The sequence below is a fragment of the Cimex lectularius genome, unplaced genomic scaffold, assembly GCF_000648675.2.
Source record: "Cimex lectularius strain Harlan isolate CLEC.00 unplaced genomic scaffold, Clec_2.1 scaffold195, whole genome shotgun sequence".
NCBI lineage: Eukaryota > Metazoa > Arthropoda > Insecta > Hemiptera > Cimicidae > Cimex > Cimex lectularius.
Genome location: NW_019392761.1, coordinates 1 through 21,556, shown reverse-complemented (window position 1 = coordinate 21,556; position 21,556 = coordinate 1). Strand labels below are relative to the sequence as shown.

The 21,556-nt window shown below is 30.0% G+C and overlaps 1 protein-coding gene across 8 annotated transcripts in view; it reads right to left on the bottom strand.

Moving 5' to 3' along the window:
* LOC106663308 (protein lingerer) overlaps positions 1-20,775 on the bottom strand; it is a 29,388-nt gene extending 8,613 nt beyond the window's left edge. Inside the window, exons 1-20 of one of the 8 annotated variants that reach the window (XM_014388041.2) lie at positions 20,729-20,775; positions 19,779-19,968; positions 11,312-11,398; positions 11,121-11,228; positions 10,519-10,723; positions 10,193-10,444; positions 9,969-10,129; positions 9,773-9,905; positions 9,642-9,701; positions 8,550-8,591; positions 6,752-6,859; positions 6,128-6,273; positions 5,852-6,031; positions 4,814-5,044; positions 3,602-3,772; positions 2,667-2,807; positions 2,446-2,572; positions 2,212-2,375; positions 1,275-1,388; positions 1-129 (exon numbers count right to left, since the gene is read on the bottom strand). In XM_014388041.2, the coding sequence (XP_014243527.1) occupies positions 1-129; positions 1,275-1,388; positions 2,212-2,375; positions 2,446-2,572; positions 2,667-2,807; positions 3,602-3,772; positions 4,814-5,044; positions 5,852-6,031; positions 6,128-6,273; positions 6,752-6,859; positions 8,550-8,591; positions 9,642-9,701; positions 9,773-9,905; positions 9,969-10,129; positions 10,193-10,444; positions 10,519-10,723; positions 11,121-11,228; positions 11,312-11,398; positions 19,779-19,904 (2,685 nt within the window). In that variant the 5' untranslated portion in view covers positions 19,905-19,968; positions 20,729-20,775. The other 7 variants (XM_014388032.2, XM_014388035.2, XM_014388034.1 and 4 more) reach the window with 7 other exon arrangements.
* Between the last annotated feature and the right edge of the window lie 781 nt (positions 20,776-21,556).

The following is a 21,556-nucleotide window of genomic DNA, read 5'->3' as shown; positions in this document are numbered from 1 at the left end:
CGGATATATTGTTGGAGCACTGAATGAGAAATTTCCAGGCACCACAGCAGAACCCCCATAAAAGTATGCAAACGCAGGTGGTATAGCAGTAGGATTCATCAATTGTTGTTGGTGAGCCTGGGAACCGCTCTGAAACAATAACAATTGCCATACATAAAACACACACACAAAAAAAATGTTACATTTTAACATGGGTATGTTTTTGGGCTATATATACAAATATTTTTGTGTAGACATTTTCGTGTCAATGAGAAATACGTGGGTTAGGGTTAGAGTTACATACCCACGATTCAATGTTTTTTCGTAAGCAGAGAAAATTTTTATTTCAACAATTAGTTACAATTCATTAGACACAAATGAAATACCTTAGAAATTTTATTTGAGAATAATTTGGAAAAAGAAAATTTCTGGATTTCTTTAACAAATGGCCTTTAAAGCCCTCCTGTATGACACAAATTATTTTAATACTGTTTTTAAGTGGACCTTCGACAAATAATAAATCTTAAAAACTGTAAAAATTATTATTTATTTTTGTTTAGCCACAATTCACTGTATACATTTTTTTGTAGTTTCGGGCTACGGGCCAATCTTCAGCAGCCCTAACATAAAACTGTTAGGTCTGCTTAAGATGGGCCAATAACCTGAAACACAAAAATTAAAAACACCACCTCAGATTTTCTTTTTTTAAATACCATTAAAAATTAATGATTATTTGGAAATCGTGAGATGCGGTCTGGTGTGATGTAGGTTTCAAAAAAAATTTTCTTTATCGTGCCAACGTTTCAATCTTTATTGAGATCATCTTCAGGGCCTGGGATTTATAAACATTGTTTAAATTATACAAATAGATGTACAATGTGAAAAAATGTATTTATACAATGCAAAAAATATTTTTTATATTCAACCAAAGTATTTCTACTCTACTCTTTTCTACTGAGTAGAAATACTTTGATTGAATATAAAAAATATATTTTGCATTGTATAAATTCACTTTTTTCCACATCCTACATGTATTTGGTAAATTTAAACAATGTTTGTAAATCCCAGGCCCTGAAGATGGTCTCAATTAAGATTGAAACGTTGGCACGATAAAGAAAATGATTTTCTGAAACCTACATCACACCAGACCGCATCTCAGGATTTCAGAATAATCATTGACTAACGGTCACTAATTACCACACATTAAAAATTAATGTCAAATTCAAATGATTGTAGGGCCAGAATAGTTATAATGTTCTTTGTATACTAAATGTAAATAGGCTTTTTAGAAATACCTGCTGAGTAATGCTCGGAACAGGAGATGTTGTATCCGTCCTAGCAAAGCGTCCATCCGACAAGTTGTACTCCCTGGTTGTGGAAGGCTGATAGCCAACTTCAAAATAACCAGGCTAAACACAAGACTTGATTAGTTCAAAATTTTTTCAATGCTAAGGAACGTCTCCTAGGACTGTTTGGAAAAATTGTTCAATTCAATAGTGACAAAGAAAAAATACAATATAATAAAAGCAACGCATTATAAAAAATAAATATATGGTTACATAAAGTGTGTGTCTGCCAGTAGCGCTTCAACTTTTACAAAATACATTTAAGACTCTCTTTCAAGAGTAAAAATAGCTATAAAATTATGTGCTTGCACCTTTCATTTCCCATCTCACGAAGGAACTGATTCAATATCATTCCTGCATATGTTTGAAGAGTATGCACACGGTTAAGTGCATGAAAAGAGGACGCCATCAGTTCAATGTATAAAATTAATTAAATTAAAAAATAACACTTTAATTATAAATTAATAATATAAATTATTATAACTACACATTTGGATGTCTGAGCATGTTGTATAAGGCATTTAATAAAAATGAAACTAGCATTCATTAAATTTGTCTTTTGATTTGCCAATAATACAATGGCACATCTAAAACAAAGGAACATAAAACTTAACATCAATCAATTTATGCATAGTGGAGGAGCATAAGATTTCTCATATATTTAAGAATAGGACAATTATATAGCAGCTCTTGGCTGTTATAAAATTATACACACACACACACACACAAAAAAAAAAAGTTAAATAAAATATCTCATACACAAATTTTTCTTATTTTGGATCTGTTGACATTTTGAGCACTAAGCCACTCAAAAATTCAGGGCTAGTTGTAGAAATTTAATGAGAATAATATCAATTATATTATATACTACGCAAAGTTGACTTACAATATTTTGCAACCTTTGTTGAGGCATTAATTGTAAATCCTCATAGAAAAGTGCTGGCTGTTGCTGGAAGTATGGCATTGTGCCTTGACCAACAATATACTGGTGAGTGCCTACTAACGGCTGGACACCTGGAGGCATGTTTGTGACCATTGTACCCTTACTCACTATAAAATACACGATGTTTTATAGAAGTCGTTTTAAATTTGTACGTATTTTTTGTTTGAACACACTTACTAGTAGTTGAACCAGTCGTCTTTGAGGTAGGTGTGGTCTGTGTCGAAGAAAGTAAGGTCGAGGTCCCACTAATTGCTGCTGTGTGGGTGATTGAACTGAGGTTTACATTTGGGGTCGGTGAATCATACTGAAACCAAAGTTCATGTGAAATTTAATCACAACTTTCTAGGCTCGGACTAATAAAAACTAGCCAAGAAAATTGAATTTAAAAATGTCCCAACCTCTTTACTGCTCGGTGCAGAAGGCATGGCCTTGTGTTGGTTGGAGCTGTTGTAGGTAGTTTGATAAGGCATGGTGTAACTGGACGTTACAGAGCTTCCGTACACACTGTGACTTCCTATGCCATAGAGGTTATTGGTACTCTACAAAATAAAATAAATTCGGTTTCCCCTCAATTTTATATATTTATTTAATTTATTAAATTTAGTTTGCATTATTGTATAATTATTCTTACTTAGCTTGAGTTAACCAATCGTAATATAGAACTTATTAATTAAAAAAAAAAAAAAAAAAAAAACCAATACACCAATATGCTCAGGATAAGTATTTAATCTAAATATTAATGTTTTAATGTGTATTATAAAAATTCATGGCCAAAAGCATTTGTTATTTATAATATTTTACAGTATTAGGTTTTTGAACCTCTCAAAATTCATATATTAAGTCATATTGTCCACTCTTAAAATTATTTTCGGCTTTTATTGTAGGATTATCTTTATAAGAAAAAATTAATAATTTTTAATCGAACTTTGATATTTGTATTTGACACAAATATCTTCAAATTATTCTGTTTTGTGGCAACTTAAAGAACTAGAAAATAGAAAACATAATTTTTCTTTACAAAAATTATATATACACCAGCTTAACTGAATTATTTTTTTCATATGGTAAAAATGTAGGGCCTTTATGATTTATTTTCAAGTTTTGTAAAAATCATTCAACAAACTGATACGGATAGACGGGTAATTTACATGTCCTTTCAATGAAAATCTGTAATCCCACTGACGTCAGCCAGCTTATTAATCTCAGTGTTAAGATTTCGAGAGTTCCTTCTATAGCAGACCACAAAAAATATCTACTCAAAGTACACACCCCAATTTTTTTTTTTTTTTTTTTTTTCAAGGGTGATCATACAATTCAGATATTTTCATTTTACCTGGTACGTAGTGTGATTATTCGTTGATGGTTGAGTTGTCACTTGGTGTGACGTTTGGTAGTTAGGGTACTGATACGGGTATGAGTTTGTACCATAGTTGCCAACAGTACTTGAATAAGAGCTGTGAGAAGTAGATGTACTGCTATAAATAGCACTACTTGATGTAAACACCTGAAAATTCACACGTTACAAAATAAAAAGGGATTACGCTATTATATTTTTAACAGGGAAGACTGTTTGAACTTAGTTAATTTACATGCGGCAATGTTCGAGGATTTAAAAAAAATACTAAATGGAAAATAATAATTTGGATTGTTATTAATTTTTAAGGGATGAACTTATTTAAAAAAATGTAACTATTAAAGTGAGATTAATATTTATGCTTTCTAAAAAAAAGAGAAATAGTTTAATTTACAAAATAATTTTTTTCTGTTAACAAGGAATAATGGTTTGTAGAGGATATTGATGAAAGATGAGCAAAATCATCAATCAACATTCTAAGGACTCAATAAATATTTGTTCAGTTAGTGCTTCTATTAATATCATTATTGTGTCACCACAATGAATATTATCTGTTATCAAAATAATAATGGTTCTATTTTAATTTTTTTTAAAAATAAATTTTTATTATTTTTGTAGGTTCAAAATGCAATCGTGTGCAATAAAAAGCTTGTTTAACTGCAAAACTGTTTTCAAGTTTTAAGTTAATTTTAAGGTTATAAGTACTTAATAACACTATTAGTTTATAATTTTATATTCTTGATGTTTTCAAAATGAATAATTGACATAAATTTCTAATTTTGTTAATCAAGGGAGGCATAAAAGTTAATATTTAATATTAATCAATGAGTTTCTTTTGGAGCCACCTATTTGTCAGATTGTCATGCAAGTAAAAATTTACGGGCAATATTTTGTCAGTATTGTACTGGTTACTTAAAAATATTATGTCCCAAAGAAACCCAAGCTGGAAAAAAAAAGAAGGTGAAATCTCCATAATAAAAACTACCAAACCAAAGCTGTGCACTATTTGACAAAACTTCCTCCATTTAACATAAAATTAAAATACCTATGGTTAAAAGTTTCATTACGAAAGCCAAATATGATTTGATAAAGCTCTACATCATGCTACAAGGTCACACTTGCGTTGAGCGAATGAAGATAAATATGGAAAGCCATATGAACCAAGCATGCCACCCATTAAATATTTCATACCTGGCCAGTTGTGTACGTCGAGTTATAAATCCCCTGACTTTGTTGGGGCGACTTGGTATATAGTGAAGACTGATACACCGAATCTTGGTACAGACTGGAAGTCGTAGTTTCTGGAATTTTAGAAGACCCAACATCTGACAGCTGGGGTGTAAGAGAGTTGGACACTGTACCGGGTACTGGGGAGAAACTTCGTGAATCATTGCTTATTAAAGAGTCATTTCCTTGGGTGTTCTGGTATCATAAAGAATAAGAAAAATAATTAATAAAAATGAATAGCATTTAAATGATTTTTGTGTTATCAATGCCATGCGTTTCCTTTCTACATGCAGTAAATATTAAAATAAAAATTAGTTAAAAATAATTATTCATAAAAACAAAAAATTAAAAACTTCCTTAAATTTAATTTAGAACCCATTGCACCAAGTCACTACAATTTGAATCATGCTTTATACTACAATAAAATTACATGTTATAGTAATCTTATTGAATTTTGCTAATATAAATTAGTTAAATTGTATAGTTAAATTTAGGCATTCTAAAATAAGTAGCACATTTTATACATAAAGCATAAATGCAAATAAATATATAGATGAATAGATATATTGCATTTAATATTAATATAATATGCATTACACAATAAACTTAAAAATAAATAGTTTTGAATATATAAAGCACTTTTTAAAATGCTTAACCACGTTTCTCGTAACTAAAAAGTTTTAAATAAAACAAATATTAACAGGTACTGTTAAAACTTTTGTTAGATAAGCACAAAACAAAAATATTAAAGTATTATATATCATGAAATATGCGTGTGTTATATTGCTCAACTGTTACAAAATAGCAAAGCTATGATTGTACACTCCCATAATAAAAATGATGAAAAGTACAAATCAAATGAGAATGGACCAAACACAAACTGTGCTCTGTTAGACATGCACATCGCTGAATATGACATGCAAAGCTACTACTGGCAAACACACCACCTTAAAGAAAAGAAGGGGGGAAAAAAGTTAATTAAGCAAAGAGCTGTAGAATTACATTTTGTGTAGCAAAAGCGTCGGTAGGTGGTGGACTCGGCGAGGATCTCTGCGGCGATGGAGGGCTGTTTGGAAGAGTATCGGATGATGATTCTCCAAAGTCTAGTGCACCAAATTGCACGTCCAGCCTTCCAATTGAGCTGTCCCCATCAGGTGGCATTTCAACCGCAGTCAGTGGTATCTAAACAATTTTGTTTTAATATATATATATATATATATTTTATTTTTTTTTTTTAATTAAAAGACTAGTAGTGAGTTAAATTTTTATATTTATTACCTTTGAAGGGGGAGGAATCCTTGGTTTCACTTTTGTGCTCATTCTAGGAAGCCTATTATCGTCAGGACGGTAATTCATAAGAGAAGCTCCTCCTTTACCCCGACCCACATTAAAAACATCAGGTTTTGTTAATTGAGGCATTGTACCTAAATCAACATATACAAAAACGTGTTTAGCCAATGTACTATTAAAATAATCCAATTATTAAAACAGTAACCATAGGAGTAATGAGTACAAAAAGTAAAAGTAAAAATTAAATAATTCCTGACATATGGTTTAACGTCCATTTACCCTTGGGAGTTAAACCACTTTATAATATTTTTTTCATATAACAATCAATTAATAACCACGGGATTCGAACCAAGACCACTAGTGGGGCAAATGAGATGCCTTAACGACTCGACCACCAGGGTCTCACCATATTATAAAATGGAAAATGCAGTAATTGGTGTAGTGTTACATTCACTACGTCATACAGTCCACAAATACTGCGAAATGTTCTATTCGAAACCTTTTGATTAAATATTCTTCTGTAAACAATTTCTTAGCGATACTTTAAGAAACAAAAGGAAAATACAAATAAAAATTATATTACTATAAATAAAAAATAAATAAAAATATTACCAGTTAAATTGGTTCTATTAACGGCAGAAAGAGGCAATGCATTTGTTGTTGTCCCGATGTAAGAACTTGCTCGACTCGTACTTGCAAGAGGAGAAATGTTGCTGGAAACTGAAATAATCCAAAATATATTAGATAAAAAACAATTTATTGATATTATTTTAAAACTGATGTAAGTCAAGTCTGATCTTGTATAATACAATTTTCGGAATGTGTTTTTAAAAACTAAAATGAAAATTGTTCTTTATATTAATCTGTTCTTAGTTCTAGTTAACCAAAGTGATTATTTAAATTGATTTATAATTTTTATGTAAAGTGTGGTTGAGATGAAAAATTAATACCACGAGCAGGACTCGAACCCACAACCTTCAGCTCAATACGCCAACCACACTTTACGTAAAAATTATAAATAGTTTTTGGTAATCATCTTTTCTGCGACATAAACCAATTCTTTAAGTGCTACCATGGTGGCATTAGAAGATATTGAAATCATAAATATTGTAGTTATGAAATTGTTTAATTTTTGTCCAATGGTGCTATATTTCAAAAATCCCCCCCAAAAATACATATGAGCAAATAAAATAATTTCAAGCAAAATTCCATAAACCAATGTGGGATTATTTAAAATTCAAATTATAAAGATATTCCACATCTAAGACAGTAAAAACAAGTTTTTTTTTAAATATTCAAAAAAAGTACTATTTCATACCATAAACATATTTTACATTCAACGTAGTCCATTTACACATGCAGAAAACCACATGACAGCCAGATGTAATCTTTGGCTATTGGCATTAATACTCTTAAAGTAAACATACTTACCACAGAGAACAATAAACAGCAAACATCAAAAAAATAAAAGAATGGTGTATCATGATAATAGACAACTCATAGAAGATGGCTAATAACAGCAGAATGAACAGATTTAATTGGTATAAAGCAAAGGGGTGAAAAACGTGTACAATAGCCTACATAGATTAAGTTAAAGCAGAAAAAATGACTGAACAGGCCGCATGGACAGTAGGAACAGCAAAAACACAAATTTCACAAAATGTAATGCAATTTGTTTTTAATGAAAAAATAATTAAGGTGTAGTGCTTTTTCAGTTCATTTGTTGTATGCTTCCATTATCTTTCTAGCATATTAATGAGTTGATAATAGGCAGAGAAACAAATAATTTATTTTAATTTATCTTAAGTGGTGGAAATAAAACAAATTTATTATTTATTCTGTTTTTATTACGAATATACCTGAAATTTTATTTAACTTTCCTTGTTTTAACTTTTTAAATTTTGAAAAACGGTCTTGACGTTAATTTGCGTGGCCAGTTGTACTGCTGATTACATACATTCTTCAAATTTTGTACACGAGATAAAACCCTTAACAGTTATATTGAAAATCGGCTATGAACGGTGGTTCCACTGTAAAAATAAATAATTACTAGAAATGAACATTTTAAAATGTAACAAACCTTTGTTTATTTCATGCTTTTGAAGATTGGTTATGTAATATTGCAAATTTTTGTTTTGTATATTATAAAATTTGTATGACGACCTGTTCTGTAATCTATTGTAATGTTACTGTGCTGATTGGGAAACTTTTTTAACAATAAAAATGTCCTTGTTTATACTGTATCATTTTTTTGTACAAAAGTTTTAACAATGTTCGTACAAAACAACTAATGGCATGAGCATTGTAGTTATATATTTTTTGATAAGGTATTTGTCCTAAAAATTTCTCGTAAGATCGCCAAGAGTACACATTTTCTTTTAATGAATCAGTTTTTAGAATTTGGACTAACCTGATAAAGATCGACCAAGAGCAAGTGGAATAGAACTAGGCACTGAAAAAAGAAAAACACATCTTATTTTACAGTGTTTATGCATGTATACATTACGTATGGATTAAAAAATAAAATATCAATTTGGAATCGCACAATTTTCCATGCATAGCATTCGTTTCCAAAGTTTAACTTTTTCCATTTTTTTTTTTTTTTTTTTGAGTGGGCATGGATCTCCTCTTATATGTAACTAACCTAACCCTACGTACACCTAAACTAAGTTATCCTGTAACTAACCCTATGTTACTTTACCTAACTCAACCCAACATAACAAACAACCCCTTTACACACTCTCCAGTAACATGGCCATGGTGAAGTAAAAAAATGTGTATCCAATGTAAAAACTTATCCATATAAAATTAATTACCTTTCAAATATTAAAAAAAATATTCATATACATTAAAATTAAATAAAATTCTATTGACTATTTGTATACTATTGTCTTAACTGTCATGTTAAGGAATGCTAGAAAGGCACTTGCTCTTACTTTTATTTATTTTTATTATTACAATGTGGAACATTTGCATAAAATCAAACCACCCAGCCCATTTAAATCAGTTTGATTAAGCGGTATAATCTACTACTTACAATAGTCTATTTTTTTAAAACGTTTAATTTCTTTTTAAGCCATAGCTTCTGTAATCCTAATATACAACGATTAGGTTATAAATGATTTATATAAGAGAGCTCAAGCCATTAGGTATTTTGACAACAATTATATACTATCTACTAATAGGTGTTTCTTAACAAAGTTACTTAATTAAAACTAAAAAAGTTAATTATGACATATATATGATTGAAGTTCAAATTTTGTATTTGTAGGTAATAGAATGGACTTGGGTTTTAATTGGGTAGGTTTTAACAACCTTAATTATTAACTTCACTATGATTTCTGTTCTACTGTTTGTACTGCTACTATTTGCTCGTACAGTCAACACATTACAAATCATTATAAAAATGATATTAATAAAAATAATAATCGCAAGCTTTCAAAAGGAAGTAAAAGTACAGCATGCTAACTACTAATGGGGGGGGGGAAATAAAATGAATTACCTATCCCTGATGAACGACCAACTGATGTTAATGGTAGAGAGCTGGAACTAATCGCATTCACTGAAATAATATTAAATGTTTGTAGTTATTGTCATCGTTAACATTATAAAATGATGCTCGATTTTAGCTACCTGAGTTGACTTCGTTTAGCATATCTGGTTCACGATTCATACCCTTATTCACATTTTGGTTGTCTAATGACAACTGCTGTTGAATAGCAAAGTGTGACAAAATTTGTGATGATGTAAATGAATGTGTGATAGGCTGAAAGAATACAAGAAACATTTAATACCAAGTTCAATGCTTTAAACGATTTGCTCTAATTACCTCAGCTGGTGGAGTGGTTCTATCTGATGGGATTTGATCTCTCTGAATCAAAGAAGAAAGATCAATGTCCCCTGATTTCGGTTTAGGCGGAGCAGAAGCTGTGAACACCTGACTATTTGCCAATGAGCCCGTGTATTCTTCACTATCCCAGTCTTCAAAAGCTGTCATTTTAATGAATCAATAACAGATTTTAAACAGTAGAAAGAACTGAATTATACACATACCTGGAGGTGCGTTATTGATGTTATTTTGGAGGTTACTTTCATTCCAATTTTCTATTGGACGCCTGAACATAGCTCCACCACCTCTCCCTCGGCCGCGAGGACCTTGCCTTCCACCTCTGAAACTGCGATTTCCTTTATTACTAGGCCCATTTGTTTGATTTCTACCACCACGTTGGACATTGGTTTTATCAACTTTTTCATTTAGACTATTGGCATTGTTCATGTTGGTTTGGCCACCACGACCACCGCGACCTACCGACAAAAATAAACATTAAAAAATCAAGTCTTTTCATTATAAATAAGTTATAAGAAATAAATTTTATCACTTTTGTTGTATGGCCTTCCACCACCACGGCCTCGATTTTCTGATTTCGAAAATGTCGACTGTGTAATACCATTGCCCAAGTCCTCTTCATCGTTCTGGTTTTGGTTGGAGTTTTCAGTTGTAGTTGGAGACTGTTGATTAGGATCTTTAGACTTCTCGCTTACTGTTCGCACCTTTTTCTTTTTAGATGAAGTTGACCACTCATCCTACACAATTGAGAAAAAATTGCACAAAATCAGATTAACAAACAGATAGCTGTTATCCTTTTTCCCTTTAATATGAGATTTATAATTAATTCTAAGATTATATAATTAACTAAGTTTTTCAAAAACCCACAATTTCTTTTTTTATATAGAAAATTGAGCAAAACTGTAATGAAAGCATGAACAAACACAATAATTAAAACTGAATTTTTTATGAGATAAATTTACAATGAAAAATTTAAGAAAGTTTTCACAATTTTAGCCTACAGATATTTTTTAATGTGTTTTATGGCAATGTATTATTTTTGACAATAAACAATTACGATATAAAGTTCACATTAGTTCATTGATGTTTGATACATATACAAAATTCATTATACGTAGATTTTTATTCACATACCTTCATGCCACCCTCCAGAAGAAGATTAACAGCTTTGTTAATGTCATTGTCACTATCATGAAGAGCTGTATAAGCTTCATCGACTGTAGTCTGAGTTGCATCCATAACCTGGTTTGGTTAAAAATTTGATTTGCTTATCAAATTCAAAAAGAAAAAAGAAACTTACAAAAAGAGGAAAATTAAATCTGTACCTGTTTAAGTTTGTCTTTAAGAGAAGGATCCTCAGATCTCATGTCTATTATCTGAGCAATACGCATTTGTTCAGGAGTAGGTACGGCCTGGAAAAAAACGTGATTTAATATACATTTCTTTTTTTAAATTCACCTATTTTAATTATTAAAAGCATGTGTTATACAGGGGTGACCACCATAATACAGATTATAATCAAATTGTAAAGGCAAGGGAGTTGTAGTTCATAATAATTAGTACTATTTAAGGCTTTGATTGCATTTGACATATTCATAAATTACAAGAAAAAACACTTTAACTTTTTTCGTTTTGAAAGTAAACTATTAGACATTTATAAATATTATCAAAGTAAGATTTTATATATATATACAGAGTGTATCAACTTGTACAGTCCACCCATTTATTTGGAAACGATTTACTTTAGCAAAAAATTCTTTTTTGTACAGTTCTTTTTTTTTCAAAATTAATATAAGCTAAGCGTAAAGCCAACCCCATGATCCCTATCCTATTTTGAGACGATTCCTATCCTAAATTAACTAATGCTAATCATTTTCAAACAGGAAGGGCCATTTTGTTGTTACAAAAAGCATACCCCTCACTTCCGTTGGGCATAACTCAAAAATGGTTGATCCTATCAAAATTTTCCTTTCAGTAAAAGAGGCATAAAATAAGCTCTAGAATAAAAAAAAAAAAAAAAAAAAAAGTAAGTTAATGTCATTTCCCAGCTAGATGAGAAATTTTATGTTACCACCACGCGATTCCTAGCCAAAATTAACTTGGGGTTTGTATAAGATCATTTTTTGATAAAGTAAATCTTTTCGAAATAAGGGGGGGTGGGATGATAGAAGTGATACACCCTGATACTGACTCGTTTTTGTTAGCCTATAAATTTTATTAAAAATACCTTCAAGATATGTTTTATTATTTACTTGTTATAGCTCTAACTATAAAACTGAAGCCATAAAAAAATAGTATAAATGTACTAAATTCATTCTTAGGATTAATAAGGTCACGCCAATAAGAAGAAATAATTTTTCCATCACGTTCTATTTTATTTATATCTATCATTACTATTAGTAATTAGGAAGAAAAACACTACATGAGCTATTTTAAGACATTTCAATGTTCCAATTAATTAAGTTTTTAATTGAGATAAAAAAAGTCAGTATCACGAGCGGGATTCGAACCCACGATCTTCAGCTAGATACGCCGCTGCTCTACCACTTGAGCTATCGTGACCTCGATCCACTCGGACACCAACTTCCCATCCCAACCCCACCTTTCGAATTTTCCCTCCTTTTTGCCTTAATTAATTTAAAGATATTAATTGGTCAAGCGGACCACGAAAACTAGTGACATTTCATTGTGTTGTTTTCGCCATTATCTGAAAGTTTTCTTTAAAACAATTACTTTTCCATCATAGTCAAGCATTGTGCGTCATGTAATGATTACCGCTTGGTATCCATAAATGGTTAACTTATTATTATTGCCTGCTATAAATGTAGAACAAACTAAAATATATAAGTGACTAATAAAACTATGAGGTGAAGGAAATCCGACTAATTATGATAATTTCTTGAGGAGAAATTTTACTGCACTATCATAGTTGAGGAGCAGGGGGTACTGTGGTATGCAATGACTAATGCAAAGCACTACTGATAAATCAAATATATATAAGAATGAAACAATTGTTTACTTGTTATTACTAGATATGATATAATCAAGATGACAGAAAAAACAAACAATGCATTATTCTAACAGATCGTATTACATTTATAAGTTAAACTAGATTTATTGTAAAGTTGGCAATAATTTTATTGTTTTTTTTTGTTAAGAGCTCGAAAACGACTTAGTCATCGCCAGCCCTCGATTCTTTTCCTGTCTTTATCACATTTTAATCCTTTTGATTTCTTTTCACATTCCAGCCAAGTTCATGTTATATATTATGATATAACGGTTAATGACTCTTTTTGTTTATCCTATTGTTGACCTCGCTGTATCTAAGGGCCTTGTCAATTGTGGAAAAAATACACAAATAACAAACGCATACACAAAAAATAGTCGGTTAGCATTCACTCTACCCCTGGGTACTCGATATATTCCTTGGGGTAGTTGGGGATGAGTCCCCACATTTACACTAATAAATTACAATCACACACCACAATTCATTCACACTATCTCAGACTACATGATATTCCTCAGGGTAATTAAGGATAAGCCCCTGCATTGATACTAGTAAGATACACACGAACAGCACAACTACAACATAATCACAAGAATAGCACCACACTTTGTGTGAAATACTTGGTTCAAAATTTATACAATTTACTTTGCATTGTATAATTATTTTTCCGATCAACATGTTTTGTAATTTACCCAGACCCTGAAGATTACCCGAAAAAAGGTCGAAATGTGAAGAGAAAAGAAAAAAAAAGTGTTTATCTAAAATACTTCGGGCATGGTGGCCAAACGGTTTAGGCTCATCATTGTCTTTACAGTCTACCTTTAAAGGTCCCGGGTTCGAACCATTTAAACCCGACACACTGAGGTTTTATTTTTGACATTTGATAAATTGGGCATGAAGTAGGAAAAATATAAAATTCACCACAAAATTGGGTCTTATTTAAAAGGGCTTTAAAATAATATTTCCTTGGATCGCATTTTCAACCAATGATATGTTTTCTTTATAAATATACTTTTAATAGCCTTAAAATTCTTGCTGTTAGATGTTTCAACATTTTGCCACTTTCAGTGGTTAGACTGCATCTATTTTGTACAAAATGTGTGTAAGGAGGCAAAACCAGCGAGAATAAATTCAGTACAACACATCAACATCAAAGTATAAGGTTCATCACTTTTACCTTTGAAGATATTGCAATAGCACTTAAGTTAATTTTTGTATTTGATATTCTCGAGTAACTATAAATGGATGACTGGGATGGATTATCACCATTGTTTGAATTATTTGAAAAGGAACAATTAGCAGTGTTGTTTTCTGCCATTAGTGGAATGCTTATTTTACATATTTACTTCCTAATCATGTTTGAGTATGGTCCAGAATGGAATGATTATTACTATCGTAATTTAAATAGATTTAAAGTACACATTAACTGTCGTATTTGTTAGTAATAGATTGAATATGATCAAACTGATAAAAATAATCTATTAAATTTATTAATTATTCTAGATTATTGGTAATTAAGAATGAGATCACTATTGAGTCAGTTATTTAGAAAAGTAGCTATAGACATTTGATGTTTTCTTTTTGCAATTAATAAGAAATGATATATATATGAAAAAAATTTCTTCTGAGTTATTCAACCGGATTACCACAGGATGTAATGATTAAATCCATATCACTCTTTATAATTTAAATAGATTTAAGGTTTGCATTATCTTTTTTTAAATTATTACTATATTAAAGTATGATCAAACTGATAAGAAAAATGCATTCCACCAACAGATAGTGAAATATTTATATAATTAAATGATAATTATTTTTTTAAATTGATTGACAATTTTGATATAAAGTATAGTTGAGATGAATAATTACTATAATATAGTATATCCTGGGAGGTCGGGGGTTTGAGTCCCACTCATGACACTACTTTTTCATCCCAACCACAATTTACTTAAAAATTACCAATCAATTTAAAAATCACGGTAGTTAACTAGGACCAACTAAAAACATATAGATTAATAATTATTTTAGCAGATTATTAATTATTTTTGTAACTAGGCCAAGCAAAGAATTTTTTTTGTATTTGTTGTTCTTGGCACATTGAAGATTGGTAATAAGAACAACACTGTTGAGACAATTATTTAGAAAAGAAACTATTGAACATTCGCTTTGATTATATATCAATGAATGGGTAAATGAAAAATGCTATTTAAAAGAAAAATCTTTTCAATCATATTTGAGCCAAATAACCTATGATGTAAGATTATTAAAATTTGCATTAATGACCTGTTTTGATATCACTTTATTAAATATGATCAAACTGATAAGAAGACATTCTTCCAACAGGCTGTATTTTATGATTTTATGTAAAGTGAAAGTAATTAAAAATTTCTATTCAAAAAATTCCTTTACAGATACATTCAAACAAGATGTACTAATGCACGTCAATGCCTAAACTGTTGCGGCCACTGAAGCCCCCCCTTAAATACATTAAATTTCAATTAATAGCTGACACAAAATTAAACATGATCATGGTGATAAGAATAATAAATTTATCAAACAGAATGAACATTTCTAAGTTTATAGCTAAACAATTTTGTGTGTAAAATGGGCATTAATTCTGAATTAAGTAAATAAATAAATATGGAGAAAAACATTTTTTGGCCAGCTATTTTGAAAGGAAAAAGACTGTCTGTAGCTCCTCAAAATAATATTTATGATTTAAATACATTAAATACATGATAAGAAAAATGTATTCTTCCATCAACACACTGATAAGAAAAATGCATTATACCAAAAATAGTATAGTATTAATATAATTTAAAAAATTATTATTTTGGTGAACAATGCAAAACAGAAAAAACAATTTTGCGTTCCACGCGCAATGAAGATTGTTAATAAGAATAAGACTGTCAAGTCAGTTATTTAGAAAGGCACTGTTTAGGCAACTGTTTTAGGCATTCACATGGATTGTTTCAGCGATAAATAGAAAGTGATACTTATAATTTAAATACATGTCATTAACTTTTTTTTTGGGTTGTTACTAGACTAAACTATGATCAACAAACTGATAAGAAAAATGTTTTCTCCCAACAGATAGTATCGTATTTTAATCAATAAACTTTTTTTTTGTAAACTAAGGCTTCTTGTAGTAATCGTTCTTGGCAAATTGTTAGTAAGAATAAACTGTTGAGTTAGATATTTTGATATGAAAATAGAAGACATTTGCTTGGTTTGATTCAGCAATTTATTGAAAAGTGTTAATTATAAGTGTAATTCATTTCGGTTATTTTTGTTATTACAATGTTTGATCATATTGATAAGAAAAATGTATCCTATTAAAAGATATTACTGTATTTATATGACTTTTTTTTGTTAACTAGGGAAAACAAAGGAATAAAGTTTTCTTTTTGGAAACTGCAATAAAATAACTGTTTATAGTTGTTATTATTGGGAAATTTAAGGTTAATTAGATTAAAACAATTATTGAGACAGTTTAGATAGGAAAATATTAGACATTCATTTGGATTATTCCTGCGATTAATGTAAAATTAGATTTATAATTTAAATACATTTTTCATTAACTGTTGTTTTTGTTATTGCTAGATTAAAGATGATCATACTGGTAAGAGAAATGCATTCTCCCAACAAACAGCAGAGTATTTATAAACTTTAAATACGTTTGTTCTATTTGTTATTCTTACGCAAATGGAATAAAGTTAATAAGACTACCACTGGTTCGGTCAGAAATTTACATAGAAAACTTTTTTGTTATTACTAGATAAAAGCATAAAACTTTTTTCTTTTTTTTTTTTTTGTTAACTAGGCAAACAATGAAATAATTTTTTGCAGTTGTTCCTGTTGGTAAATTTAAGGTGGTTAATAAGAAAGAACACTATTGAGTCAGTTTAGATAGGAAAATATTAGACATTAATATGGATTGTTTCTACGATTAATGCAAAATTCATATTTATAATTTAAATACCTTTTACAATTTTTTTATTATGAAATAAAATATGATCAAACTGCTATAAATTTTTTTTGTTAACCAGGCAAATAAAGATATATTTTTGGTAAATTAAAGGTTGTTAATAAGATTAATTTCACCCTGCTCAGGACACTAACTTTTTCATCTCAATCAAGACCTTACTTGAAATAATTAATATGGTCAATTATGACCGTTAAACATATGTAGATTAATTAATAACACAATTGAATCAGTTTGGACAGGAAAATATTAGCTGTTCATTTGGATTAATGGAAATTAATTTTTTAAATTGTAATACGTTTTTTTTTTTTTTTTGGGGGGGGGGTTACGAAATAAAATATGATCAAAAAGTTTATATCAGCTTTTTTTGTTGGCAAAATGAAGATTATTCATAATAATAACGATAACAACAACTTGTCAATTGTTTGGAAAAGGAACTATTTTAAATATCAGTTTGGATTACTACAATCAACTTCTGCGATTAATGGAAATTCATGTTTATAATTTAAAAACATTTTAAACTGCTAGACAAAACAAAGAAATAACTTTTTGCAGTTGTTATTGTTGAGAAATTTAAGTTTGTTAATAAGATTAATAACACCATTGAGTCAATTTACATATGAAAATATTAGACATTCATTTGGATATTTTTTGCGACTAATAGAAAGTGATATTTATAATTTAAATACATTTTGAATTGACTAAATTTTTGTTATTCATGTATTAAAAGTATCATACTGATAAGAAAAATTCATTCTTTCAACAAACAGTACAGTATTTATAAACTTTAAACCCATCTGTTGTAATTGTTATTCTTAGTAAATGGAAGAATGTTGTGTGTGGTAAAATATTAGACATTTATATGGATTGTTTCTGAGATTAATGGAAATTCATATTTATAATTTAAATATATTTTTTTGTTACGAGATAAAATATGATCAAACTGATATAAACTTTTTTTGATAACTAGGCAAAGCAAAGAAAATTTTTTTTGTAGTTGTTATTCTTGGCAAAATGAAGATTGTTCATAATAATAATTATAATAAGAACAACAACTTGTCAATTGTTTGAAATAGAAACTATTTTAGACATTCATTTGATGGAAATTCATGTTTACAATTTAAATACGTTTTAGATTGCTACGCAAAACAAAGGAACAACATTTTGTAGTTGTTATTGTTGAGAAATTTAGTTGTTAACAAGAATAATAACACTGTTGAGTTAATTTTGATAGGAAAATATTAAACATTTATTTGGATTACTTCTCCGATTAATGGAAATTCATGTTTGTAATTTAAAAACATTTTAAATTGCTAGACAAAACAAAGAAATAACGTTTTGCAGTTATTGTTGAGAAATTTAAGTTTGTTAATAATTGATAACACCATTGAATCAATTTACATACGAAAATATTAGACATTCATTTGGATTGTTTTTACGATTAATAGTAAGTGATATTTATAATTTAAATAAATTTTGAATCAACTTAACTTTTCTTATTCCTGTATTAGATTATTATGCTGATAAGAAAAATTCATTCTTCCAACAAACAGTACAGTATTTATAAACTTTAAATACATTTGTTGTAATTGTTATTCTTAGTAAATGTAAGATTGTTTTGTGTAGGGAAATATTAGACATTTATTTTGGAATGTTTCTGAGATTAATGGAAATTCATATTTATAATTTAAATACAATTTAGATTACTAGGCAAAACAAAGATACAACTTTTTGTAGTTATTGTTAAGAAATTTCAAGTTGTTAATGAAGTTAATAACACTATTAAGTCAATTTATATAGGAAAATATTAGACATTCATTTGGATTGTTTCTGCGTTTAATGGAAATTCATATTTACAATTTAAATACATTTTTCATTATTATTATTTTTGTTTTCTACTAGATAAAATATGATCAGACTGAAATAAATTTTTTTGTTAACTAGGCAAAACAAAGAAACAACTTTTTGTGGTTGTTATTCTTGGCAAAATGAAGATTGTTCATAATAACAACGAGTCCATTATTTAGAAAGGAAACAATTTTAGACATTCGTTTGGATTGTTTCTACGATTAATAGAAGTGACATTTATAATTTAAATAAGTTTTGAATGAACTTAAGTTTTGTTATACTTATTTGATCTAACTGATAAGAACAATACATTTTTTGTTTTCGACAGCTGGATTTTTTTTTAAATTTTTAAAACTGACTTGTTAAAATAGAAATTTTATAATTATGAAGGGAAATACAATTACATTGAAAATTAACTAGGCATAAATCTCGGTATTATTGTTAAGTGTAGTTTAAAAAAACAAAAAATCAAAAATAAAACGTGGAATTATAGAAAAAAAAATGCAGTTTGCGGATTCAATTGAAAATTGGTTCAAACTCACGTTGCGTCCGTTGTGTAATAGAAAACGGTTTCTTCTCATTTTGGCCAGCTAATTCTTACAAGCTGACAATCTACAAAACTCTAAAAAATTGACGTGCTAAGATTTTTACTATTCTTCATCCGACCGAAACGAATTAAATGGGATTTGGTAGCCAGGGAAACTTCAGCCTGGTAAATAAAAGTCACACGATAGTGTTTTGTCACGATATTACGGAATTAAAACAAAAAAAGTTTAGAGGGAGGTTTTTTTTTTAGAAAAATTTAATAGTTCGGTTTTTTGTTTTTGCTCAATTCGTGGCATTTGAATTTGTTCGAAAACGTGTTAAAGAGGGCCACAGTGGGAAATGCGACGACCCGTAAAACGTACACAAGTTAGTTTGAAATAGTTAATAGACTGGATTATTTTCATACCTGGGATTTGTCCGTCTGCTTGGCGTTGTCAACTTTGATATCGTTCGTCCGGACGACTTTCTGATTGTTATCCTTGTTGACCTCGGGCATTCTTCCTTTCCGTACTTTGTTGGTACTCTGATTCATAGTTACGTTCCTCTTAAATTATTAATTATATTTACACAGTCTTGCTTCCTATTTACAAATAAAACTGTAAAGAAAAACAAATGGAAAAAAACACTTTTTAGTCCTTTTCTGTTCGGAACAAAGCGACTTTTTGATATATATAAAAAAAAAAAGTTAAAATTACATGGACGAAGTTCAAGGGCCGGGGAATTGGATCGGAATAAAGAAACCCCCAGGGGCGAAAAGAGCAGGGAGATTCACTTTCGTCCGTCTGTCAAACGTCCGGACACCCGCAGGATTCCTTCCGTTCTTAACCTAGCAAAGCGGCTCCCATCGAGAAGAACTCCGTTCGAGACACAGGGCCGTAATATAATCGCCGTAAATAAAGACGAATGAGTTTGAAAATTAAGAGAGAAAAACGCCGAATAACACGTCGGGAAGTGGCGAGGTTCGTGGTAGTACAGCAGATCGGCCGGCTCGCCCGCGATTACCGTTTTAAAAACAATTTACACCGGTTACACTTTTAACAATTGATATTTCAAACTGGAATTATAAGAATAAACGTATTTTTATCAATAAAATATATTAAAACCCGTTTATAAACTACCATGTGGGGAGGACGCCATTTCGTTTTTTGTGTTATATACCTATCTGTGCTATGTATGGACGAGGGCCGGACTGACAATAGCCGCGGTCCGGATTACGATTTTTCACTCGGGGATTTTCTTCTTTTCCGACCGATAATTGAGATTAGACAATGCACGAGGGGGATGTATTAATGTGTTGAAAAAAAAAACAATGGGGATATAACCTTATTTGACGGAATAAAGTAATTCAAGCCGTACCTGAAGTGATCCTTAACTCCTATCCATGAGTCACGTGATCACAACCTAGGAAATGTTGGCATTACTGTCTGACGGGGGGAGGGATCAAATTTGGTGATACCGGCATTTTTCTGTTTACTTAATTAATACCATTTTTTTATAAATACACGGAGCGACTTTTTTGGTGTTTCTTTATCGACAATTTATGGGGTTGGTTTCTGCTGAAAAATTCAACTCGAGGGGAAAAGTTGAACGGTCCGAGCCAAATTGGAGCAATTACGGAGGGGCGGAGGCCAAGAAACGCGCCACGTTTGATAACACGGTTGATCCAACTAGATTTGATCAAATGGTGGTATCGATTAGACACATTTTTTTCAATTTTAACATTTTTGGTAAGTTAAGAACAGGAAAAATGGAAACAATCAATTAAAAAAAGTAATTTGGTTTTCAACACAGATAACTTTTTAGAGATATATTCCTTTTTAGTTTAACATTTTTGGTAATTAAAGTTTAAAAAAAAAATAGAAAACAAATTCAATAAAAGTATTTTGCTTATCAACAAAAATGCGTCAATAATTCGATTTTGAACACATTTGTGGTGATTAGTGACCGTTAATCAATATTTATTTAGAAATCGTGAGATGCGGTCTGGTGTGATGTAGGTTTCAGAAATATATAATCCTGACAGGATAATCTGGCCGAACCATTACCAACACATTTTTTCCCTTCGTCGGCTCCTTTCACCTCAAAGAAGCCGACGCCTTATACAAAAATGTCTTTTCTATACCGACATCTTTCCCCACCGCTTCAAAATCCAACGTATATAAACACAAAATAGCAAAATCTCAC